Source organism: Anolis sagrei, chromosome Y (assembly GCF_037176765.1).
Source record: "Anolis sagrei isolate rAnoSag1 chromosome Y, rAnoSag1.mat, whole genome shotgun sequence".
NCBI classification, from domain to species: Eukaryota; Metazoa; Chordata; class Lepidosauria; order Squamata; family Dactyloidae; genus Anolis; species Anolis sagrei.
Window position 1 is genome coordinate 71,036,002 of NC_090035.1, and position 26,808 is coordinate 71,062,809.

At 44.6% G+C, this 26,808-nt stretch overlaps 2 protein-coding genes across 4 annotated transcripts in view; one reads left to right on the forward strand and one right to left on the reverse strand.

Moving 5' to 3' along the window:
• LOC137094682 (signal-induced proliferation-associated 1-like protein 3) overlaps positions 1-26,808 on the forward strand; it is a 161,487-nt gene that overhangs the window by 15,905 nt on the left and 118,774 nt on the right. The window contains exon 1 of one of the 3 annotated variants that reach the window (XM_067461887.1): positions 18,664-18,845. The exons of the other annotated variants lie outside the window; for them this stretch is intronic. The gene's annotated coding sequence lies outside the window, so the exon portion shown is untranslated. Of the gene's footprint in view, positions 1-18,663; positions 18,846-26,808 lie in introns of those variants that run through there. 3 annotated transcript variants of the gene reach the window in all.
• On the reverse strand, positions 4,478-5,758 carry LOC137095663 (zinc finger protein 436-like). Its single transcript, XM_067462429.1, has 2 exons — positions 5,357-5,758; positions 4,478-5,203 (listed from the first exon to the last, which is right to left on the reverse strand). The coding sequence occupies exons 1-2, from the start codon at positions 5,756-5,758 to the stop codon at positions 4,478-4,480; spliced, it is 1,128 nt and encodes a 375-aa protein (XP_067318530.1).

Sequence of the window (26,808 nt, forward strand, 5' to 3'; positions counted from 1 at the left end):
AAACTTGGCACACAGAACTCTCATGACCAAGAGAAAATACTGGAAGCGTTTAGTGGGCATTGACCTTGAATTTGGGAGTTGTAGTTCACCTACAGCCAAAGAGCACTGTGGACCCAAACAATGATAGATCTGGACCAAACTTGGCATGAATCCTCAATATGCCGAAAAGTGAACACTGGTAGAGTTTGTGGAAAATAGACCTTGACATTTGGGAGTTGTAGTTGCTGAGATTTATAGTTCACCTACAATCAAAGAGCATTCCGAACTCACACAATGATGGAATTGAATAAATCTTGGCACACAGAACTCCCATGAACAACAGAAAATACTGGAAGGGTTTGGTGGGCATTTACCTTGAGTTTTGGAGTTGTAGTTCACCTACATAAAGAGAGCACTGTGGACTCAAACAATGATGGCTCTGGACCAAACTTGGCATGAATCCTCAATACGCTCAAACGTGAACACTGGTGGAGTTTGGGGAAAATAGACCTTGGCATTTGGGAGTTGTTGTTGCTGGGATTTATAGTTCGCCTACAATCAAAGAGCATTCTGATCTATACCAATGATGGAATCAAACCTAACTTGGCACACAGAACCCCTATGCCTGAAGGGACTTGCTGGCTCGAGCCTTCTTCTAGCCTCATATGCTCTCCCTCACCCGCACATACGCACCATGTTCCATGCGCCAAACATGCCTGTTCTCCCCTCCCCATTTGGAGTCTGAGAAACAGCCTTCCCCTTGGCTGAGTGGCTGGCCAATCACAACAGAAGAGGGGTTTGGTGGGAGGATTTGCAGTCTGTTTCCAAAAAGGAAGAGAAGGACAGGTGGAGAGATCTTCAGCCTTCTCTGTCAAGGGGTTCCTAAGACCATCAGAAATATATGTCTTTGGCGACTCCTCTGATGCCTCCTCGCAACCTCCTCCCCAGGGGTCCCAACCCCCCCCCCCCCCCCGGTTGAGAAATGCTGGGCTAGCACAATCAATATCATGTTAATTTCTTTAAATTGATTTTTCTACTTGTCAGTCATCTTCTCTCAATTGATTGTTGTAGGTTATTCTTTCTTTCCTGCCCTGTTTACTTAAAATGATAAGTTATGCCACTTATCCCTGGGCAGGTGATTTGTAAGGAACCCAACAAGGAAGCAGGTTGGATTTCCCTCCCCTCTCGAGCTAGAAAGATCCCTCTTTCCTCTAACTGCCCGTTTATACGGCTTTCATTCCAATGGTAGCTTTTCTGAAAGCATTGACGTGGCTTTAAATAGAATCCCTTTACAAGCGGTTGAGTTGTGTCAATAGCAACTGTTTGTGCAGTGCCTGTTCTGTATTGGTTGCACAAGAAAGTGCTGACCTGGGAGTTTATCAGGCTGCTAAAGGTACGTGGCTCAAAGAACCCCATGAATACGTTCAATAGGGGAGGATTCTCTGCAGCCAGACTATGTTGTAAGGGACCAGCACTAGATTGGGATCAAATCAGAATCAAACTGTGAGAGTTATGGAGCGGGATTACACTAAAAATCCTTGTCTTGTCAAGCAAGACGGATACCTGAATGAGAACCACTCAAACAGAGGAGCCAGCAACTGGCTATGACAAGCATATAGGAGAGACATCATGGTTACTACTGATATAGGAGAGACATCATGGTTACTAGCCACCATGACCAGATCAGATCAGGCTTATAAGTAATATAAGCATAATACTCCTGACCTCACAATCGTGTTAAAAAACAAAGTATGGATCGTCGATGTTGCAATCCCAGGTGACAGCAGGATTGCAGAGAAACAACTGGAAAAGGTGACATGATATGAGGATATAAAAATCGAACTGCAAAGACGTTTGCACAAACCAGTCAAGGTGGTCCCAGTGGTGATCGGCACACTGGGTGCAGTGTCTAAAGACCTTGGCCTGCACTTAAGCACAATCGGCGCTGACAAGATTACTATCTGCCAGCTGCAAAAGGCCACCTTACTGGGATCTGTTCGCATTATCTGCCGATACATCACACAATCCTAGACACTTGGGAAGGGTCCGACATGTGATCCAATACAACAGCCAGCAGAGTGATCTTGTTCTGCTGTGGACTCATCTTGTTGTGTTTCAAATAATAATAATAATAATAATAATAATAATAATAATATTTTTGTGTCAGAGGCAACTTAAGAAAGCCAGCAGAGTGTCTGCTGTGGACTCATCTTGTTGTGTTTCTAATAATAATAATAATAATAATAATAATAATAATAACTTTATTTATACCCTGCCACCATCTCCCCAAAGGTGAGTCAGGGCAGCTAACATGTGGCCAAGCCCAAAACATACAATGCAGCAAAATAAAATACAAAACAACAGAAGAATAACATCACAACAAAATACATAAAGTAATAAAATAAAACAACAGTGCAAAATAACATAATGAAAGTCAAACACAAAGGGCAGGCCAAATACACAAGATAAAATGATAAAACCCTGGATGAGATAGGAAAAATGTATTTATAAGGGAGGAGCCAAGAAGGAGAAAACAGTGGGGTTAGACTTTTATTTATTCATTAAACTTTAATTATACCCCGCCACCATCTAAAAGGATGGCTCGTGCAGGAGATGGTGATCCTGCAGGTAACCTGGACTCAAACCATGTAGGGCAGTGGTCCTCAACATGTGAGTCCCCAGGTGTTTTGGCCTACAACTCCCAGAAATCCCAGCCAGTTTACCAGCTGTTGGGATTTCTGGACGTTGAAGATCAAAACATCTGGGGACCCACAGGTTGAGAACCATTGATGCAGGGCTTTAAAGCAGTAAAGTAGGAGATATCCAGTGCATTGTGGAGAGGTTACGTGAATTGTTGTTCCTTTGCTAGGCGGAATTTGTGGGTGGTGTGTAGTGAAGTGAGCTTCTCAACATTCTTGATCCCTTGAGGTCAAAGTAGCTGATTGAAGAAGCCGAAAGAGGTTAAGAAATGGGCGGGTGGGGCCTCCTATTTATAAGCTCTTCATAAGCCGAGCTGTGCCATTTTATAAACAATATAAACAATGTGAGTTTTCCGGGCTGTATGGCCATGTTCCAGGAGCATTCTTTCCTGACGTTTCGCCCACTTCTATGCAGCCATCCTCAGAGGTTGTGAGGTCTGTTGGAAACTAAGCAAGGGAGGTTTATATATCGGCGGAAGGTCCAGGATGGGAGAAAGAACTCTTGTCTGTTTGAGGCAAGTGGGAATGTTGCAATTGATCACCTTGATGGGCATTGAATAGCCTTGCAGCTTCAAAGTTTGTCTGCTCCCTGCCTGGTGGAATCCTTTGTTGGCAGGAGATTAACTGGCCCTGATTTTTCTTGCTTGGAATTCCCCTGTTTTTTAGTGTTGCAATTATTAATGTTGATTAGCATTGCAAAGCCTTGCAGCTTCAAAGCCTGCCTGATTGCTGCCTGAAGGAATTCTTTGTTGCGAGGTGTTAGCTTTCCCTGATCGTTTCATGTCTGTAGTTCCGCTATTTTCAGAGTCTTGTTCTTTATTTACAGTCCTGATTTTAGACTTTTGTAATACTGGTAGCCAGATTTTGTTCATTTTCAGTTTCCTCCTTTCTGTTGAAATTGTCCACATCTTATGGATTTCAGTGGCTTCTCTGTATAGTCTTACCTGGACCTTCCACAGATATATAAACTTACCTTGCTTAGTTTCCAAAATACCTCCCAACTTCTGAAGATGCCTGCCATAGATGTGGGTGAAACGTCAGAAGAGAATGCTTCTGGAACATGGCCATACAACCCGAAAAAATTACAGTAACCTTGTGAGTCCAGCCATGAAAGCCTTCGACAACATATAATATGTTAGTATGATTGGCTTCTTTCCATTCTTCCAGTGCAAATGCCAAGGTACTTCTTTCAAACACAGTCTCCTGGATAGTGCAGTGACACATTTAAAGGTAAAGGTAGTCCCCTGACATTAGGTCCAGTCATGTCTGACTCTGGGGTGTGGTGCTCATCTCCATTTCTAAGCCGAAGAGCCAGCGTTGTCCGTAGATACCTCCAAGGTCATGTGGCCGGCATGACTGCATGGAGCGCCGTTACACATTTACCATCCCTTAAATGCTTCAGGCTCTTCTTAAAATGTGAAAGTTTATGTTTGTTCCTTATTGTTCCAAATATGTTGTGCTGCAATAGGTTTTCATTGTTTTGTTTAAAAACTAGTTTTTGTTTTTTCACATTTTTCTTGGGATTTGTCTTGACCTCTTCAATTTTGTTTACTGGATTAGAAGGGCTTTGGGGCTAATCGCTCATGGCACTTCTTACATGGCCTTGCTTCAGTTTCAGTCAACAATTAATAAATTAGGATTAGATAAATTAAATGGCACTTGCCTTGTCTTCAGTTGGGCAATTCACTCATCTGACTTCTCATTACCTTGATGAGCTGTCAGAATGGTTGAGATGCTTCATTTGTTTGGAGTCCCCATCACGTTTACAGTCCTATTCTCTATCAGTGTCATTCTTTTCTTCATTCAGACCTTTTATTTTGTGGTGTCTTCCCACACTCCACGCACTTGTAGGGCTTCTCCCCTGTGTGGGTCCTCTGGTGCGCATAGACGTGCCCCTGCTGGCTGAAGCACTTCCCACACTCCATGCACTTGTAGGGCTTCACTCCCGTGTGGGTCCTCTCGTGTGAGTGGAGGTACCTGCTCTGGCTGAAGCACTTCCCACACTCCATGCACTTGTAGGGCTTCACTCCCGTGTGGGTCCTCTCGTGTGAGTGGAGGTACCTGCTCTGGCTGAAGCACTTCCCACACTCCAGGCACTTGTAGGGCTTCACTCCCATGTGGGTCCTCTCGTGCGAGTGGAGGTGCCCACTCTGGCTGAAGCACTTCCCGCACTCCAGGCACTTGTAGGGCTTCTCCTTGGTGTGGATCCTCTGGTGCAAATAGAGGTGGCCCCGCTGGCTGAAGCTCTTCCCGCACTCCAGGCACTTGTAGGGCTTCTCCTTGGTGTGGATCCTCTGGTGCAAATAGAGGTGGCCCCGCTGGCTGAAGCTCTTCCCGCACTCGGTGCACTTGTAAGGTTTCTCTTTAGTGTGGATTCTCTGGTGGGAGTAGAGGTGACCCCGCTGGCTGAAGCCCTTCCCGCACTCGGTGCATTTGTAGGGCCTCTCCCGGTTGTGGATCCTCTGGTGGGAGTGGAGGTGCCCGTGCTGGCTGAAGCTCTTCCCGCACTCCAGGCACTGGTAAGGCTACTTGCTGTGGGTGCTCTGGTGCTTGGTGCAGGCCCCACTGTCACTGAAGCTCTTCCCGCAGTCCATGCACTTGTAGTTCTTCTACCCGGAGTGGATCCTCTGGTGGGAGTGGAGGTGCCCGTGCTGGCTAAAGCACTTCCCGCACTCTGCGCAGGCGTAGGGTTTCTCCCCAGTGTGGACCCGGAAGTGGATGTTCAGGTGCAACTTGTACTTGAAGGCCTTCCCACAGGTGGGGCACTTTGCCTGGCTGGGCTCTGGGGCCAAAGTCTCCCCTATCTTGCGGCCTAGCGGGGTGGGAGGCTTCTTCTTCTCGTTCTTGGACTGGTCCCCCTTCGGCTTGGACACCCCATTTTGGCCCTCAAACTCCTGCTTCTCCACAATCTGTTTGGCTGCTTCCCAGGATGCCATGGGGGGGGGGGTTTCCTGGTAGGCTACACTTGGGGGCATGGTGGCCAAAGAGGCAACATTCCCATAATTCTCCAACAGGACCTCCTTGTAGAAGACCCCCTGGCCCAGATCCTGAAAATCCCATTCCCCTCGAGTGAAATACATGGCCACCACTGCCTCAGAACTCACCAGCCACTCTTTCTCCAGCCTCGTCCATTCACCCCCTATTTTCACCCACTTTCACCCACAGTCTTGAGTGCTGAGGCTTCTTTTCTGGTAATCTTGTCTAGACCAGGGGTCCGGGGGCCAGATACGGCCTTCCAGAGTCATTTACCTGGCCCTCGCTCAGGGTCAATCTAAGTATGAAACGACTTGAAAACACACAACAACAGTAACAACATCAACAATCCTATCTCATCAGCCAAAAGCAGTCCCACACTTCCCATTAAAATACTAATAAAATTATATTTGTTAAAATTGTTCTTCATTTTAATTATAGTATTGTTTTAAAGTGTTTTTGCACTACAAATAAGATAATGTCCAGTGAGCATAGGAATTCATTCATTTACTTTTCAAATTATAATCCAGCCCTCCAATAGTTTGAGGGACTGTGACCTGGTCCTCTGTTCAAAAAGTTTGAGGACCCCTGGTCTAGAGGTATGCAGCCATATTTGGTGACTAAGGCATCCAGAAGAAGTCCTCCAAGGACCAAAGGTGCCACATTCTCCATACTGAGCTTGTGGCTTCATCACAGGTTTGGAAGGTGCCATGGGAAGAAGGTAGCTGCAACCAGCAGCATCCTTTGTGAGCTTTGTTGTGCCTGGAGCAGGGCTTTCTGTCTCGAGCATAGCTTCAGAATTTTGGCTTCTCCCTTACTGTTTCTGTTTCTTCCGCTGGGCCTCTGGCTTTCGACAGGATATGTTATTGTTGGATGCAAGAGGAATGGGGTTGCAGCTGTGCAGCTCTCTAAGCCTCAATTGGTATTCTACCAGTAGAAATGCATCCACAGTTTCCTATTAGCAGGCAGCCTGCGATGTCAGGTTCCCACCAGCTTAGCAGGCAATATCTCTTTGTGCAGAAGATGAGCAGATCTTAATTAAATGGCAGACTGGTGGAACAAGGTTATGTAATGGGAGAGGGAGCTTTTGCTGATTCCTTCTCCCAACGCTGGGCAGAGACGTAGAAAAGAAAACCTTTCCACATGTTCCTCCCCTGAAAGCTCTGGGATGTTTAGTAAATTGAGTCTTCCTCCTGCTCATGACGTAGGAGGGACACTATAACTAGCATTTTTTCACTACTGCTGTTCATTTCATCAATAGATTATTGTATATACTCGAGTATAAGCCTAGTTTTTCAGTCTTTTTTTTAGGCTGAAAAATTCTCCCCCGGCTTATACTCGAGACAGTGTTATTTATTATTTTACATTGTTGTCATTATTATTATTATTATTATTATTACATTTATTATTTTATTGTTGTTATTATTATTTTATTCTATTGTTATTGTTAAATTTATTATTTTACTGTATTGTTATTATTACATTTATTATTTTACTCTATTATTACTATTACTAGCTGTCCTCTGCCACGCGTTGCTGTGGCCCACTCTAGTGGTCATAGGGGTTCCGTGTGGGATGTTTGGCCCAATTCCATCGTTGTTGGAGTTCAGGGTGCTCTTTGACTGTAAGTGAACTATAAATCCCAGCAACTACAACTCCCAAATGTTAAGATTGTATTTTCCCCAAATTCCACCAGTGTTCACATTTGGGCATACTGAGTATTTGTGGCAAGTTTGGTCCAGATCCATCATTGTTTGAGTCCACTGTGCTCTCTGGATGTAGGTGAACTACAACTCCCAAACTCAAGGTCAATGCCCACCAAACCCTTCTAGTGTTTTCTGTTGGTCATGGGAGTCCTGTATGCCACGTTTGGTTCAATGCCATAATTGATGGAGTTCAGAATGCTCTTTGATTGTAGGTGAACTATAAATCCCAGCAACTACAACTCCCAAGTGACAAAATCAAAAAAATTTGAGTAAAGGACATACATTGGGTTGTTAGGTGTCTTGTGTCCAAATTTGGTGTCAATTCGTCCAGTGGTTTTTGAGTTCTGTTAATCCCGCAAACGAACATTACATTTTTATTTATATAGATTACCATAGCACAATATTAATATTATATATTACATTGTACTATAACATTATACTGTAATATTATTAATTAATATCTAATTATAATATATTATTAGTAGTAATAGTATTAGTATTATATTGTATTACATTATAATAATATCAATATTATATGTATACAATATATTATATTATATTATATACATGAGACAAGATGGAACTGCCTTCCTAGCCCCTCTCTTTCTTCTATATTTCATTGAACCCAAAGGTTGCAGGAGAAGCAGGGTATTGTTTACCTCTTGGTGACATCCTGAACTCTTTGTCTTCCATCCCATGAATACTTAATGGCCTGGACCAGTTTGTGAGTGAGTAAGCTGCTCTCTCTGGGAAGAGGGGGCTCGGTGGCTCTTTCTAGTTCTGTATTGGGATTGAAGCATTTGCCATCTGTTCTTAGGTTAGGCTTGTAGAAAAATTAATGGCAGAATGTTTGCTGGTCAATGAGGTCAATCAAGCTCTCACCCCTTGTAATGAAGCCTATTTATGTGAATGCTTTAATTAATATCTGCTTTAACTGGAGCAGCTGCATTCTCGGCTCTTTGGTTCATTTTCTCACCTGTTTCCCTCCTTCATTGAGGGTCCTGCACAATATGTGAGCAGAAGGTTGACTGGGTGGGAAATGCCTGTGGTTGTCACCGAACCGCCTTTTGTTGTGCTTTGGTGATTCAGATTGCAGCTGGGAATAAACCCCCATTTAACTCACAGGGGTTTCATTTTGAGTAGATGCACGAGGATTTCAATGTTAGCCTTTCTCAGCATGAGATGGGATGGAAAAAATGAGGAACAGGTGACTGGTTAGAAAATGGAGGTGGCGGAGGCAGGTGAACAGAGCCTGGGGGCTTTCATTGAGCCTTTGCCCAAGCATGAAGGCAGAGCAGTCTTATGCTGGGTGGGAGTTATATTGCGAAGGCACGTTGTTAAAGTTGTTACAGGATTAAGCAGCTTTAGTAGAGGAAGAGTATACAAAGAGATGAAAAGTGGTCCATGTTATAGGGCATGCTGTAATGGCTCCTTGCAGAAATAGAAGAGGGTCTCAATTTTCAGTAGTCACCTTGAGAACATGCCTGGTGTGGAACACATCTCACCACGCTAAAACAGTGGCTGTGGCTCTTAATGAGACATATGCTGCATTATCACAGTATGCCTACTAGGCATGGATAGAGTCGCTCGAAAAACTCGTAATAATTTTGTTAAAATTACCTTTTTGAAGCGATATCAAAGCTTTTTTAAAAACCGGAAGTTCCTTTGCCATTCCAAAGCTTTTTCCACCATTTTTGTTATGACTCAGGAAGTGAGTCAGAAATGATTAAGCTTTTCCCTGCTTCTGGTCCCTGGCCTCGGATCAAGCCAGATTTAAAGCCAGAGAAGCCAGTTTTAAACCAGAGAAGGAAGGAATTTCCCCCACTTGCTTTTCCCTGCTTCTGGTCCTGGTCCAGGCCTTGGCTCAAGCCAGAGAAGCCAGTTTAAACTAGAGAAGGAAGGAATTTCCTGGCCTTGGCTCAAGCCAAAGAAGCCAGTTTTAAACCAGAGAAGGAAGGAATTTCCTGGCCTCAGCTCAAGCCAGAGAAGCCAGTTTTAAAGCCAGAGAAGCCAGTTTAAAACCAGAGAAGGAAGAAATTTTCTCTGCTTGCTTTTCCCTGCTTCTGATCCCTGGTTTCGGCTCAAGCCAGAGAAGCCAGATTTAAACCAGAGAAGGAAGGAATTTCCTCTGCTTGCTTTTCCCTGTTTCTGATCCCTGGCCTCGGCTCAAGCCAAAGAAGCCAGTTTTAAACCAGAGAAGGAAGGAATTTCCTCCGCTTGCTTTTCCCCGCTTTTGGAGTAAAACAACTACTTTCAAAGTAAAGGCCACCCAGTGAAACAGGAAATAACACATTCAAACCATTAACAAAAGGATTTGGAAGTTTTGAAAAGTTTTGAAAAAAATTTCTGTGAAAATCAGAATTGACTTTAGAATTGAACCACCAGCACCTGCATCAGAAACGAGTTTTGGACCGTTTTTTTTTTAATTAACCAAACCTAATGCCTATGCCCTACACCACCTGGAGAAATTATACTGTTTAGCTGGTATTGCACCACCTAACATCCGCTAGGAAGTAGCAGCCAGTTTGTAAGCCGTCGCGAGCCACCTTTGGACTTGAGAAAGGCGGGATAGAAGAATCATAAATAAATAATAAATAAATAAATAATGAAAGGACCAAGACAGTGACATCTCTGGCCCATCCCTGTTTGGATATCAGCCAGTACGCCAACATCTTAAATCAAGAAATAGTTTTCTAAGATCTGCAGAGACACTTGCAGGAACACCTCAGCAAGCAAGAGTCCAAAAGTGGCAGGCTAAAACCCAGCACCTCAAGCCATGGCTGATACCAAATGAGGGATTCCCTCCTGGGCATACAGAAAGCTGGGCAACTTGGAAGGTGCTGAACAAGCTGCGCTCTGGCACCACAAGATGCAGAGCCAACCTTAAGAAATGGGGCCACAAAGTGGAGTTTACAACATGCGAGTGCGGAGAAGAGCAAACCACAGACCACCCTTTACAATGCAGCCTGGGCCCTGACACATGCACAATGGAGGACCTTCTCACAGCAATACGAGCGCCACTCCAAGTGGCCAGCTACTGGTCAAAGGACATTTAATAGAATACTAAGTCTGCAAAATTGTTTTTTAAAATACATTACAATTGTACTTTCAGTTCGCTTCTGATGCGATAAATATAAATACCTTGAGATACCTTGACTTAGATGAAGGGCTAGAAGGCATGATCATCAAGTTTGCAGACGACACCAAATTGGGAGGGATAGCCAATAGTCCAGAGGACAGGAGCAGAATTCAAAACGATCTTGACAGATTAGAGAGATGGGCCAAAACTAACAAAATGAAGTTCAACAGTGACAAATGCAAGATACTCCACTTTGGCAGGAAAAACGAAATGCAAAGATACAGAATGGGGGACGCCTGGCTCGAGAGCAGTACGTGTGAAAAAGATCTTGGAGTCCTCGTGGACAACAAGTTAAACATGAGCCAACAATGTGATGTGGCGGCAAAAAAAGCCAATGGGATTTTGGCCTGCATCAATAGGAGCATAGTGTCTAGATCTAAGGAAGTAATGCTACCCCTCTATTCTGCTTTGGTTAGACCACATCTGGAATATTGTGTCCAATTCTGGGTACCACAATTCAAGAGAGATATTGACAAGCTGGAATGTGTCCAGAGGAGGGCGACTAAAATGATCAAGGGTCTGGAGAACAAGCCCTATGAGGAACGGCTTAGGGAACTGGGCATGTTTAGCCTGAAGAAGAGAAGGCTGAGAGGAGACATGATAGCCATGTATAAATATGTGAGAGGAAGCCACAGGGAGGAGGGAGCAAGCTTGTTTTCTGCTTCCTTGGAGACTAGGACGCGGAACAATGGCTTCAAACTACAAGAGAGGAGATTCCATCTGAACATTAGGAAGAACTTCCTGACTGTGAGAGCCGTTCAGCAGTGGAACTCTCTGCCCCGGAGTGTGGTGGAGGCTCCTTCTTTGGAAGCTTTTAAGCAGAGGCTGGATGGCCATCTGTCAGGGGTGATTTGAATGCAATATTCCTGCTTCTTGGCAGGGGGTTGGACTGGATGGCCCATGAGGTCTCTTCCAACTCTTTGATTCTATGATTCTATGACTGTCCAATAACTTATACATTTTTCATCTCCACCGCACCTTGCAGACTGGCATACTTCAGTATGAGTATGAAGCTCATGTTGGAAGTTATTAAAGGTGACATTAGCAGGGTTAGAACAGCCTGGGAACCAGAGCATCTTTTTGGCTCTCTGCTGGTAACCTCTGAGCCATAAGTGGACTGTGCGTGATTGTCCATTTTTGTATGTGCACAATGTCATCTTGCCGTAGGAATTGACATCACATAGGATTTTAGGCCTTGCTTCTTGGGATGACATGCCACTGAACGCCTTTTGTATGTCCCTGAGCAGAGGGCAAGCTTCTCTGATGTAGAGGGTGACGAAGGGTGTGAGATGGAAGATTCCTCTTGGAGACCTTGCCTGAAGCCATGGACTAGATAATAGACAGTATGGCAAATCGGAGGAGAATGACTGGCCTGCTGCACACCAGCTGTTGTAAGATTGCTGGAATTGTCTTTGACGCTTCCCCCCCAGTTTATTAAATGAATGTCCTCTATTTTGTAGCTGAGAGATTCCCCCCTTTTAAAACATTCAGGAAGTATTCTTAGTGTTACCCACCTAAGTGCCTTCAAGGGAGAAAATTAATTTCCTCTTCCACTGCAACATCTGAGGCCCAAATTTCTCATGAGTGCATGGTTTTCATATTATGGCAGTGAGGTTATGCTTCCTGCTTTGATCAAGCACCAAGTGTCATTTGGTAAGCAGTCGCACTCAGAGATATTTCTGATAGACTAAGATATTTGTGTGTGTGTGTCAGGAGAGACTTGAGAAACTGCAGGTCGCTTCTGGTGTGAGAGAATTGGCTGTCTGCAAGGACATTGTTCAGGGGATGGTCAGATGTTTTGCCATCTTATGGAAGGCTTCTCTCATGTCTCCACATGAGAAGCTGGAGCTGACAGATGGGAGCTCACCCCGCTCCCCAGATTTGAACCACTGACATTTTGGTCAGCGGTTCAGCAAGCTCAAGAGTTTAACCCATTGCACCACTGGGGGCTCCATGGACTAGAACAGTGTTTCTCAACCTGGGAGTTGGGACCCCTGGGGGTGGTCGCAAGGGGGGTGTCAGAGGGGTCCCCAAAGACCGTCAGTATTGTCTGTTGGTCATGGGCGTTCTGTGTGGAAGGTTTGGCCCAATGTGGGAGGTTTGGTGCACCAGCGAGTCCCTTCAAGGCATCAGGGTTCTGTGTGGGAAGTTTGGCCCAATTCTATCGTTGGTGGGGTTCAGAGGTTTGGCCCAATGTGGAGGTTTGTTGCACATTTGCGGACGGGTGTGCGAGGCTGGAGAGAGGTTCGTACCAGCGAGTCCCTCCAAGGCATCGGGGTTCTGTGTGGGAAGTTTGGCCCAATTCTATCGTTGGTGGGGTTCAGAGGTTTGGCCCAATGTGGGAGGTTTGGTGCACATTTGCGGACGGGTGTGCGAGGCTGGAGAGAGGTTCGCACCAGTGAGTCCCTTCAAGGCATGGGGATTCTGTGTGGGAAGTTTGGCCTAATTCTATTATTGGTGGGGTTCAGAATGCTCTTTTGGTTGTAGGTAAACTATAAATCCCAGCAACTACAACTCTCAAATGTCAAGGTCTATTTCCCCAAAACCTCCACCAGTGTTGACATTTGGACATATTGAGTATTCATGGCATGTTTGGTCCAGATCTATCATTGCTTGAGTCCACAGGGCTCTCTGGATGGAGGTGAACTACATCTCCAAAACTCAAGGCCAATGTTCACCAAATCCTTCTATTATTTTCTCTTGGTTAGGAAGTTCTGTGTTCCAAGTTTGGTTCAATTCAATCATTGGTCGAGTTCAGAAGGCTCTTTGATTGTAGGTGAACTATAAATCCCAACAACTACAACTCCCAAATGACGAAATCAGTCGCCTTGCAATCCAACCAGTATTCAAATTTGGACATGTCGGGTATTTGTGCCAAGTTTGATCCAGTGCATGAAAATACATCCTGCATATCAGATATTTACATTACGATTCAGAACAGTAGCAAAATTATAGTCATGAAGTAGCAACTAAAATAATTTTATGGTTGGGGATCACCACAACATGAGGACCTGTATTAAGGGGTCTCGGCATTAGGAAGGTTGAGAAACACTGGACTGAGATAAAGCAAAGGCTTCAAGGCTTTAGCTGTGCTTTTCTCTGAGAGGAGAGCTAGAAACATGGGTTTTGTTTTTGAATGAAAGCTTAGGGGTGGTGGGGTCCCAAAGCAATCTTGAAGGCTCGTTCCCCATCCCGTCTGTTGCCCAGGACTTTAGAGCACCCAGGATAAACGTTTATTTGTTTAGGAATCATCCGGATAAGGCCAAACTTGTTATCTGTCTGTGGTTCCCAGTGGGGCACAGTGTAAAATCTGCTCGCTGCAAACAAAGTGACGGCATTCATGAACCCAACCGCTTCTCCTGCCTTAAACAAATTGCGACTTCCTCGTGCTGAGCAAGATAATGAAGCCTTTTATTATGCCACAGCTGTCTTTTCATTCGGAAACTGAAATGGTTACTGAACAGATGCGGATTTGCCCGTTTTTAAAGGTGTCATTCAGATTGCAGTGGTACGTGAAGGGGGAGGCACATCTCCGTGTGATGGTCTTGCCTGCTGGCCATGATCCAGAAGGTAGAACGTCAGCTGTGAGAGCCTCGTATCCTTTCACAAGGTTTCCTCTTATTCCTTTTAAGAAAAGGGGAAACATAGCTAGCATGGGAAGTCAGATTTGGCCACGGTGGTCCACCCTCTCGTTACATCTAGGATAGACTACTGCAACACACTCTACATGGGGTTGCCTTTGAAGACTGCTCGGAAGCTTCAACTAGTCCAATGAGAGGCAGCCAGGTTAATAACTTGGGCGGCATACAGGGAGCATACAACTTCCATGTTACGCCAGCTCCACTGGCTGCCAGTTTGCTGTTGTTGTTCATTCGTTCAGTCGTCTCCGACTCTTCGTGACCTCACGGACCAGCCCACGCCAGAGCTCCCTGTCGGCCGTCACCACCCCCAGCTCCTTCAAGGTCAGTCCAGTCACTTCAAGGATGCCATCCATCTATCTTGCCCTTGGTCGGCCCCTCTTCCTTTTGCCTTCCACTTTCCCCAGCATAATTGTCTTCTCCAGGCTTTGCTGTCTCCTCATGATGTGGCCAAAGTACTTCAACTTTGTCTCTAGTATCCTTCCCTCCAATGAGCAATCGGGCTTTATTTCCTGGAGGATGGACTGGTTGGATCTTCTCGCAGTCCAAGGCACTCTCAGAACTTTCCTCCATCACCACAGGCACAATTCAAAGTGCTGGCGTTAGCCTATAAAGCCCTAAACGGTTCTGGCCCTACTTACCTCTCCGAACGCATCTCCTCCTATGAACCGACTAGGACACTAAGATCATCTGGGGAGGCCCTGCTCTCTGTCCCGTCTGCATCACAGGCGTGCTTGGTGGGGACGAAAGACAGGGCCTTCTCAGTGGTGGCCCCTCGGCTGTGAAACACCCTGCCTGCAGATATCAGATTGGCCCCCTCCCTGCTGGCGTTTCGGAGGAAAGTGAAGACCTGGCTGTTCGAACAAGCATTCGATTAAGCAGTGTAATTGAATATAGGAATACGGAATAATGGATGATGAGATTGGATTCTGATTTTACTGATGAGATGCTAATGATTGTTATATTGATGTTTAATCGTTGATAATGCTACTGTTTTTAACTGTCCCATATTCGTTTTGTGATGTTTTTGCATTGAATTTTGCTGTTGTTAACCACTTTGAGTAGCCTGAGGGCTGAGAAAAGCGGTATATAAATGAAGTAAATAAATAATAATTAATAAATAAATATTCTAAGAATTATTTCTGGGTTTGATTTATTAAAATATTCCCATCCAAACCCAAGTAACGGAGGTGGAGGCATTAATTTTCATTCAACCCTCGTACATTTGTGGAGATTAAATAAATAAGGATATCTTCTGATTTTTCAGCCTTTCCAGGGACCTTCTCTAGTACCTCTGGGCCACTGTTTCCTGCCCATTGAATACTACCACCATTTTAGGAACACAATATATTATTTTCTCTTGACATGGCTCCTTCATGGAATAACTGTGGTCCTGTAATTGCTTGCATTATTTTCTAGCTTCTTGAATAGGAAGGTATTTGCAGTGGAGTCTCCCCTTGTGAGCAGAGGAAGAATCTGTATTGTGCATTGGCAGTCAAAGCCGAATTTAAGAGCTCCCTCCAGCTCTCCGCCTCTGTTTCGTGGTATTTGCTGGAGAAAGGCAATAAGACGAAGTAGTTAGGGCATGGAGGAAGGCCAGGAACATTAAAATAGCCCTTGTTCTCGCTATGCACATGGTTGGTGGCCGAGGAGAACTCATTCATCATCCGAGCCAGAGTGAAACACTTCTGTTAAGCATGCTGTTATGAATCACTCTAATAGCAGTGCAGAAACATCTGGGGGATTTATTTCACTGGGGTGGGACTAGAGGGCTGTGGCGATATATTAACAGCGTTCCCACCTACATATTGAGTAAGTCCATTAGAATCAGGCCACAAGGGTCGCATCACAATAAATGTGCATTACTTCACTTTTGAGTCATGGCCAACTTTTCCATCGTTTCTCGTGAGTCATTGTGGCTTTTTCAGGATTTTGTGGGTTCCCCCCCCCCTTAATTAATGCAAAAATATATATCAAGAAGCATTGAATTAGATCAAACCATCTAATATGCACAAGCACTATCTTGTGTTCTTGTACTACAGAAGGTAAGAGGCTTTAGAGTTACAATTTGGGTAGATTTTATTTACTTTATTTATTTACAGTATTTGTATACCGCCCCTCTCAGACTTCCGGCGACTCGAGGCAGTTTACAAGGCAAAATTCAATACCACCAAAAACACAGTTACAATATAAAAACTTTAACATCAGTAAAATCATAACAGCTGTAATAAAACATAATTCAATAAATACTCCTTAAAACAATGTCCAATCCATCTTGTAGTTGATTCCATTCTTATGTCCGTTACTCAGTATTTGCAAATGCCTGCTCGAATAGCCATGTCTTGAGTTTTTTCCGAAATACTAAAAGTGAAGAAACCGATCTAATCTCCATAGGAAGGGTGTTCCATAGCCAAGGGGCCACCCCTGAGAAGGCCCTGTCTCTCGTTCCCATCAGCCGTGCTTGTGATGATGGCGGGACCGAGAGCAGGGTCTCTCCAGACAATCTTAAGGTCCTTGAATGCAGTGAACACCGTGGATGTAGTGTATCTGGATCTCAGCAAGGCCTTCAACAAGGTCCTCCATGACCTTCTGGTAAACTAGTCAAATGTGGGCTAAGCAAAACTATGGTTAGGTGAATTTGTAATTGGTTAAGTGAACAAACCCAGTGGTTGCTCACTAATGCTTCCTCTTCATCCTGGAAAGAAGTGATGAGTGGAGTGCCATAAACAGGGTTCCTTCCTGGGTCTGGTTCTGTTCAACATCTTTTTTAACGATTTAGATGAAGAGTTTGAAGGAATGACCATCACGTTTGCAGACGGGACCAAATTGGGAAGGACAGCCAATACTCCAGAAGACAGGAGCAGAATTCAAAACGATTTTAACAGATAAGAGAGATGATTGACCAAAACTATTCAAATGAAGTTCAACAGGGACAAATGCAAGATACTCAACTTAGGCAGAAAAAATGAAATGCAAAGATACAGAATGGGGGACGATGCCTGGCTCGACAGCAGGACGTGTGGAAAAGATTTTGGAGTCCTCGTGGACAGGAAGGGGAACATGCGCTAGCAATGTCATGCGGCATCTTAAAAAGCAAATGGGATTTTGGCCTGCATAAATAGGAGTCTAGTGTTTAGATCCATGCAGTGTTTAGATACAGTGTTTAGATCCACGGCGCTCCATGCAGTCATGCCGGCCACATGACCTTGGAGGTGTCTACAGACAACGCTGGCTCTTTGGCTTAGAAATGGAGATGAGCACCACACCCCAGAATCAGACATGACTGGACTTAATGTCAGGGGACTACCTTTACCTTTTTAGTGTTTAGATCCAGGGAAGTCATGCAACCCCTCTGTTTGTCTTGGTCAGACCACATCTGGATACTTTGTCCAATTCTGGGCACCACAATTGAAGGGAGGTGTTGACAAGCTGTCCAGAGGAGGGCGACTAAAATAATCAAGGGTCTGGAGAACAAGCTCTATGAGGAGCAGCTTAAAGAGCTGGGCAGCCTTCAGAAGAGAAGGTTGAGAGGAGACATGATGAGGGCCATGGATCGAGATGTGAGGGGAAATCATAGGGAGGAGGGAGCAAGCTTGTTCTCAGCTGCTCTGGAGACTAGGATGTGGAACAATAGCTTCAAGCAACAGGAAAGGAGATTCCACTGAACATGAGGAAGAACTTCCTGACTGTGAGAGCTGTTCAGCAGTGGAACACTCTGCCCCAGAGTGTAGTGGAGGCTCCTTCTTTGGAAGCTTTAAAAGAGGCTGGATGACCATCTGTCGGTGGTGTTTTGAATGCAATTTTCCTGCTTCTTGGCAGGGGGTTGGACTGGATGGTCCACAAGATCTCTTCCAACTCTATGATTCTATGACCTCTTCCTGCCTGGAAACTCCATTGAGCAATTCTGCAGGTGCAGTGGCTTCTTGAACCAGGTCACCTTTGAAGTCTCTTCCAGCTCTATGATTCCATGTTTGTGTCAGACAGATTCCCTGAATCTGAAAGTACTAAGACAGAGAAGGAGTTGGATCATTGTTCTGGAGGGACCGACAAGATTTTGGGAGTTTGGCCCAAGGAGGTCTGTTTCTCTTCACTTTGACGACTAATGGTGAGCTCAGACCCAAATCATCACTCCTTTGGGTGTTTTGGGAAGGGCGTATATCACTTTCAAAAGGCTAGTAAAAATAAAATATTTTGTGGGTTAGAAGGACCACAACATGTGGGATGTCCATCCGTGCTAATTCTGAGTTGACTGCTGCTTCTGATTCGGCTCCTGGTCTAGCCATGCCATTAAAAGAGCTGGTAGAAGCTTCTTGTTTAAGATCCTTCTTGTTTTCACATACCTTTTGATGTATTAATTATTCTCATGCTGTGCTGGGCAGAGTCAGAGCTTTCTGTTGCTGAGGCATATGTTTGTGTATGCAAGAGCCAGTGGGTTGGGGAAAGAAGTGGGTGTTCTCCAATTATCTGAATGTTGATTTTACAGCCTTGCTTTGTAGCTTTCTTATCAGGAAGGAGGAAGGGCAGAAGTGTGGGCTGCATTTTTTTTCCAGGCTTCTCACGTGACTCTGAAGTCATTCTGCAGGACCTTTGGTTCCTGGTGAAGAAGGTGGAGACCAAGAGCAGGCTTTCCATGTTGACTTTTGCCTCCTACTCAGGTGTTTTGTCCCTTTGCAGTTGAGAAGAGAGAAGAAGGAGGTTTTTCTCATTGCAGGTCAGCTTTATGTGGTTTTGCTTCTTTTCCCCAACCCTTCAGATCTGGGTCCTATTTTGGGGTTCTTCCTCTTCCACCATCTCCTTCTCATGTTCATCCTTCTCCCTGACCTGCAGTGTTCTCTATTGGAAAGGAATGTTGTAATGTCTTAGCCAGGTATCTCTTGGGATCTGCAATCTAAATATCTGAGGACAAACTATTTAGTCTTTGTTTAAATGGGATTATGTCCACCAGCTCAGCACCTGTTTCTAATAAGTTATTTTAATGTATTATGTTGTGTTTCGAATTCCATTTATTTTTTTAATTGCGTGTTTTGCTTTAGTTATGTGTTGCTTAATTGTTGTGTTTTGTCACGGGCATGTATATCTATATCTATCTATCTATCTATCTATCTATCTATCTATATTGTCGTGTCAGGAGTGACTTGAGAAACTGCAAGATGTTTTACCATCTTTGTGGGAGGCTTCTCTCATGTCCCGGCATGGGGAGCTGGAGCTGACAGAGGGAGCTCATCTGCGCTGCAACTTGAGAAACTGCAAGTCACTTCTGGTGTGAGAGAATTGGCTGTCTGCAAGGACGTTGCCCAGGGGACACCAGGATGTTTTACCATCCTTGTGGGAGGCTTCTCTCATGTTCCAGCATGGGGAGCTGGAGTTGACAGAGGGAGCTCATCTGTGCTGCAACTTGAGAAACTGCAAGTCACTTCTGGTGTGAGAGAACTGACTGTCTGCAAAGATGTTGCCCAGGGGCCACCTGGATGTTTTGATGTTTTACCATCTTTGTGGGAGGCTTCTCTCATGTCCCCGCTTGAGGAGCTGGAGCTGACAGAAGGAGCTCATCTGCGCTCTCCCCAGATTCAAACCTGCGACCTATCAGTCTTCAGTCCTGCCAGCACAGGGGTTTAACCCACTGCGCCACCGGGGGCTCCACTTCCTTCCAGGATGAAGAGGAAGCATAATAATAATAAATCATCATCATCATCATCATCATCATCTTAATAATATAAATAATAATAATAAACATAATAATACTATTAATAATATAAATAATAATAATAATAATAATAATAATAGTAAACATGATAACCCACTGTGCCACCGGGGGCTCCTTTTTACTGTTATATTATAATATGGTTGGAAATGTTTATATGGTGATTTTTTATTGTTTTGTTGTTATGAACACATTAAGTTCAGTGTTGTCTCTGAAAAAAACAGCAAGCCGTCCAGTTCAGGATCATACAAAGAACAGTAACAAGAAAGAACAAAATACTGAACTCTCTGGCTCTTTCTACACTGCCGTATAAAATCCAGATTATCTGCTTTGAACTGGATTATATGGCAGTGTAGACTCATTTAATCCAGGTCAAAGCAGATATTGTGGGTTATATGATTTGTAATTTGGATATGGAGCCCCTTGTGGTGCAGTGGGTTAAACCGCTCGTTGCTGAACTTGCTGACCAAAAGGTTAGCAGTTCAAATCCATGGAGCAAGGTGAGCTCCCACTGTTATCCCCAGCTTCTGCCAACCTAGCAGTTTGAAAACATGCAAATGTGAGTAGATCAGTAGGTCCTCTTTGGTGGGAAGGTAACAGCATTTGATGCAGTCATGCTGGGCAAATGACCTTGGAGGTGTCTATGGACAACACTGGCTCTTCAGTTTAGAAATGGAGAAGCACACTACCACCCAGAGTCAGACACGACTAGACTTAATATCAAGGGGAAACCTTTACCTTTACCTTAATCTGGATTATATGGCAGAGTAGAAGGAGCCTTTGAATGTTGAGAGGACTTTGCTGTTACACTTAAAAATCTTATCTCCAAAGATCATCCCACGGACTTTGCAACAGGTCATGTGTTGCTTTCTGCCGCATTCAAGGGGATGCCTCAGCTTAGTGCATACTAACTGGTGTGTTGCACTTGTCTGGAAATATGTGTTCAGCTTGGCACGTGTAGATATGACATTTTTTGAAGTATTGATTGTAAATTGCTATTTTAGAGCAGAAATGGCTTTGCTTCACTGTGCAGATGGCAAAAACCTTTTTTTTTTTTTTTTGCTCTTCTGTGGCTTTGGAACACTGCAGTTGCATTCCAACATCATGGCTGCTGTTTTGGTGACATAAAGTGATGCTGTGGCACTTCTCTGCTTATTTTAGGCAATCTGAGGTTGTTTTGAAGTGGTAGGGGCTTACCAGCATTCAAGAATCCCGCAAAGGGTTTTTCACTGAAAATGGCTTTTGGCTAAAAATAAAATGGAGGTAATAGGACCTTTGGAGAACCTGGTGGGATATCCTAAGGGCCACACTTTTTTTCTTCATCTGAGATGAGAAAATGCAAGTCGCTTCTAGTGTGAGAGAAATGGTAGTCTGCAAAGACTTTGTCAAGGGACACCCAGATATTTTACCATTTTGTGGGAGGCTTCTCTCATGTCCCAGCATGTGAAGCAGGAGCTGACAGCTCACCCCGCTCCCTGTATTTGAACCGCCGACCTTTTGGTCAGCAGTCCTGCCAGCACAAGAGTTTTAACACATTGCGCCACCAAGGCTCCTTCCAGTTTGGTGATTTACTTCGTATTCTCTGCTGGAGAGTTCTAATGCATTTACCTGAACTGCAGATACACGTTACCCTGTACTTCTGTATTTTGTCCATTGGTATGTGTTTAGTCCTCTTTACTCATCCCCTACCCATCTCTTTGCTGGATTTCGAAAGGATAAGGACCATGATCAAGTGTATGAAGGAATTCTGGTGGTTCCTTAGCACCACACACTTGCTCTAATGTCCTTGGCACATCCATTTCTCACATACTACTCAGGCAACAGCCCTGTGTAGCTTTAGGTTTACATACAATATGGGGGTATCCTAAGGGCCACACTTTTTGTGTGTGTGCCGGGAGCTACTTGAGAAACTGAGAGAATTGGCCGTCTGCAAGGACGTTGCATGGGGAGCTGGAGCTGACAGAGGGAGCTCATCGGCGCTGCAACTTGAGAAACTGCAAATCACTTCTATTGTGAAGGAATTGGCCATCTGCAAGGACGTTGCCCAGGGGGCACTCAGATGTTTTATCATCCTTGTGGGAGGCTTTTCTCATGTCCCGACATGGGGAGCTGGAGCTGACAGAGGGAGCTCATCTGCACTGCAATTTGAGAAATTGCAAGTCACTTCTGGTGTGAGAGAATTGGTCGTCTGCAAGGATGTTGCCCGGGGGACACCCGGATGTTTTGAACCATCCTTGTGGGAGGCTTCTCTCATGTCCTCTCATGGGGAGCTGGAGCTGACAGAGGGAGCTCATGCGCACTCTCCCCATATTCCAACCTGCAACCTGTCAGTCTTCAGTCCTGCTGGCACAAGGGTTTAACCCATTTCACCACTCAAGGGCCACACTTGTGCCTCCCAAAAAGCCTTTTGTAAAGCCAATGGTCGTCAGCATACCCTTAGTTTGGGAGACACCTTGAAATTGCATTGCGTCCCTTTTCTCAAATGCACATCTTGAGTGGCTTCTCCTTTTGATAGGTACAAAGTCAAAATGTATGGCTTTGTGCTCCTTATGATCAGTGGCCCTTGAGTCTCAGGTAACCCAGAAATTGTCTGGTTTGGCATGCTTTGAGAAATGAAAGAGGTTCACAGCAAAGATGTCTAGCCTTGCCCTGGTAGGTAAAAGAAAGGAATACCTGCTCAACTGCTACGCTTGCTGTTCCTCTTTTATGATGACCATTGTGTATCACTTTTTTCTTTGCTCTGTTCTCTTTGATGCTGAAATGTAGGGCTGGCTGCCTCTGAAGTGGCAGCATGTGATGCAACGTCCAAGTTGCTACGAGGTCAGATTTTTAACTTCTTGATCTGTACATTCTCCTTTTCAGTGTTTCACGGACATTTGAAATATTTAACTAAACTGCTCCGTTTCGAGGAAGGCACAATCTTTTATGCCCGGGTTGAGCTCCTGAGTCTGCAGGCCACATTTTATGGCAATGTCACAAAGGACCCCTGTGTTTGCAGAGTGGTTCCCATGCAGAAAAAGCTTCCCTTTACTGAAGCGTGGTGAAAATGGGAAGAATCTGTTCCAGTGGACTTGAACCAATTCATAAATGGAGCGCTTGTATGGTCTGGAGAAATCTGACTTTGCTCCTGATTGCGTTGGCCTGTTGTGGTAAGATAAGTTCCCACGTGACCGAAACTTCAAACAGGACTTCTATCCTTTTCAACCATTTACCTTTGCACAACATGGACTCAAATATGCATTTGCCAAAAGCATTTTATTTCTTGCTTATCTTACTCTTAAGATAATTTTATGGCTCTAAATCAATAAAATGTTAAGCTGAACAAGCAGGGATAAATATCCCTGTGTCTCTTTGCCCAGCGTCATCTTTCCTTGTGTTTTTTTTTTTTTTTTCCCAAGATAGGATCTGATGTGGCTGGAAGTGGGTATATCCCATATATACTTATAGGTCTTTTATACTATGCTTCTGTAGGTTTGCCTAGTGCTGTGTTTCTCAACCTGGGGGTGTCAGAGGGGTCACCAAAGACCATCAGAAAACACATTTCATGGGGACCCCTTTGGCAGAGAAGGCTGAAGATCTCTCCGCCTGTCCTTCTCTTCCGTTTTGGAAACAGACAGCGAATCCTCCCATCGAAAGCCCTCCGATAAATCCCAGCAACTACAACTCCCACATGATAAAAACAACCCCCGCCAACCCCAACAGTATTCAAATTTAGGCTTATCGGGTATTTGTGCCAAATTTTGTCCAGATCAATCGTTTGGGTTCACAGTGCTCTCTGGATGTAGGCTAACTATATCCTCTCTAAATCATTGTCAATTACTCCCAAATCCCTCTAGTATTTTATGTTGGTTGTGGGGGTTCTGTGTGGGAAGTTTGACCCCATTCTACCAATGGTGGGATTCAGAATTCTCTTTGATTGTAGGTGAACTTATAAATCCCAGCAGCTACAACCACCAAATGTCAAGGTCTATTTTCCTCAAACTTCGACAGTGTTCACATTTGGGTATATTGTGTATTTTTGCCAGATCCATCATTATTTGAGTCCACAGTGCTCTCTGGATGTAGGTGAACTACAACTCCAAAACCCAAGGTCAATGCTCATCAAACCCTTCCAGTATTTTCTGTTGGTCATGGGAGTTCTGTGTGCCAAGTTTGGTTCAATTCCATCATTGGTAGATTTGAGAATGCTCTTTGATTGTAGGTGAACTATAAATCCTATAAATTGCCTAGTAGATTTCCCTGATTGCTTTGGGATTCGAACCCTGATCTACAGAATCGTAGTCAAACCACTATGCCATGCTGTGTCTAGTGCTGCAATTCACTTTAATTGCCATTGCGACAATCCCTGGATTCCTGGGATTTGCAGTTGAGAGGGTTTTGGGTTTGTTTGTTGTTGTTGTTGGGTTTTTTTTGGGGGGGGGGGGGGTTAGAATTTTTAACCAGAGAAGTGGATAAGTCCCTTGTTGGGTGAGTGGGCTTATTAACAAAAGACCCTCCTCATGAACACATAGCAGAATAATTTATTAGCAGCAGCGTGACCCAGCACCAGTAGCCCAAAGTGATAAAAAGAACAAAAACACACAGACCAATGTTATCTTTTCCATAGGAGGCTTTTCTTTGTAGTAAAATAATATTGTTGTACTATTTACAAGAGAAGCCCCCGGTAGTGCAGCGCTGAGCTTGTTGACCGAAAGGTCGCAGGTTCGAAACCGGGGAGCAGCGTGACCTTCCGCTGTCAGCCCCAGCTTCTGCCAAACTAGCAGTTCAAAAACATGCAAATGTGAGTACATCAATAGGTATCGCTCCGGCAGGAAGGTAACAGCACTCCATGCAGTCATGCCGGCCACATGACCTTGGAGGTGTCTATGGACAACACCGGCTCTTCGGCTTAGAAATGGAGATGGGCATCATACCCTAGAATCGGACACGACTGGACTTCATGTCAGGGGAAAACCTTTACCTTCGCTATTTACAAGAACAAGGTTTCCATAACACAAATAAACAAATACATAGTAGCTTTATGCACAGCAACTTTCACACTGGTGCTCTCTCACACAAGGCTTCTCTCACACAGAGGTTTACCACACACTCTGCAGGACGACACTAGCTTTGGCCCACTGACTCTAACAGGCTTCGGGCTACTAACTCTTTCAATGCTTGACTTACACAAACAAATACATAGTAGCTTTATGCACAGCAACCTTCACACTGGTGCTTTCTCACACGAGGCTTCTCTCACACAGAGGTTTCCCTCACACTCTGCAGGACGACACTAGCTTTGGCCCATTGACTCTAACAGGCTTTGGGCTACTAACTCTTTCAGTGCTTGACTCACACAAACAAATACATAGTAGCTTTATGCACAGCAACCTTCACACTGGTGCTTTCTCACACGAGGCTTCTCTCACACAGAGGTTTACCTCACACTCTGCAGGACGACACTAGCTTTGGCCCACTGACTCTAACAGGCTTCGGGCTACTAACTTTTTCAGTGCTTGACTCACACAAATAAACAAATACATAGTAGCTTTATGCACAGCAACCTTCACACTGGTGCTTTCTCACACGAGGCTTCTCTCACACAAGAGGTTTACCTCACACTCCGCAGGACGACACTAGCTTTGGCCCACTGACTCTAACAGATTTCGGGTTAGTATCTTTCAGTGCTTGGCTCACACTTCTGTAATCAAGAATGCCTAGTCAACGTTTAAGTTTTCTGATATCCCAGGTGTCTTCAAGTTTTATTTCTCTACGGTTCCTTAACATACTGTCTGGGGAAGGACTCCAGGTAGCCGAACGCTTTGATGAGCAGCCCACCTGTTGCATTTTTGGGGGAGGAACTGAATTTGAAAAGAGCCATAATCTTTACTGGACACGCAAGGGAGAAGACGCCACTAACTGCCTGCCATGGGGAGAGTTGAGAGTGGAGTAAGGCTCATGCAGTTATGAATTCAAGGGAGGGGTAACTCAGCTGACGCTCCCTTGAGCAAACAAGCACTGAAAGGATTTGGATTTACGAAGCAATCTTCTCTGCAAAGGATGTCGGTGTTCCATTACCCTCTAGCCCACAAAACCTGCTTTCTGGTTTTTGGAGCCTTTTGTCTCTTGCGGTTTCTCAAAACCAGGGTAGCTTTCCTCCAAACGGCACTGGGCTTGTGTAGCATTACTGCCATAATATAAGTAAGCTTCAGGGCTGCTTTGTGTGAATCTTCAAGGCCCAACCACCCTGGAGGAAAGAATCCGTGCTTTTCGTGGTTCTGCCAATTATGTGCCGGCAGCCTGTTTTTTAAAAACCTATTTAAGGTGTTGCTGTGACTCTTTGTGAGCCTGGGATAGGGCTGCTTGTCTCTTAGCCTAGTCTGGTTATAGTTTAAATATGGCCTGCATTTAAAAGGTCTGCTTCAGTGGACCTACAAACAAGAGTGGGAAGATTCAGAAGTGATGCTGATGCTAATCCCCCACTGCATTTGCAAGAGCAAAGCAATACGATCTCAGTCACGTTTGCAGAATAATCCCTATGTAAGTGGTCAGTGGACTGGCCAATGCCTGTAGATTTAAACGTGTTCCTTGGTTGTTGTGAGTTTTCAGGTTGTATGGCCATGCTCCAGAAGCATTCTCTCCTGAGTTTTCTGGGCTGTATGGCCATGCTCCAGAAGCATTCTCTCCTGATGTTTCGTCTGCATTTATGGCAGGCATCCTCATAGGTTATGAGGTTTGTTGGAAACTAGGAAAATGGAGTTTATATTTCTGTGGAATAATGTCCTGGGTGGGAGAAAGAACTCTTGTCCGTTGGAGGTAGGTGTGAATGTTTCAATTGGCTACCTGTATTAGCATTTAATAGCCTTGCAGTTTCAAGGTCTGGCTTCTTACTGCCTGGTGGAATCTTTTATTGGGAGGTGATGATCTGGCCTGAATTTTTTCTTGTCTGAAATTCCTGTTTATGAGTGTTTTTCTTTATTTACTACTAGCCACC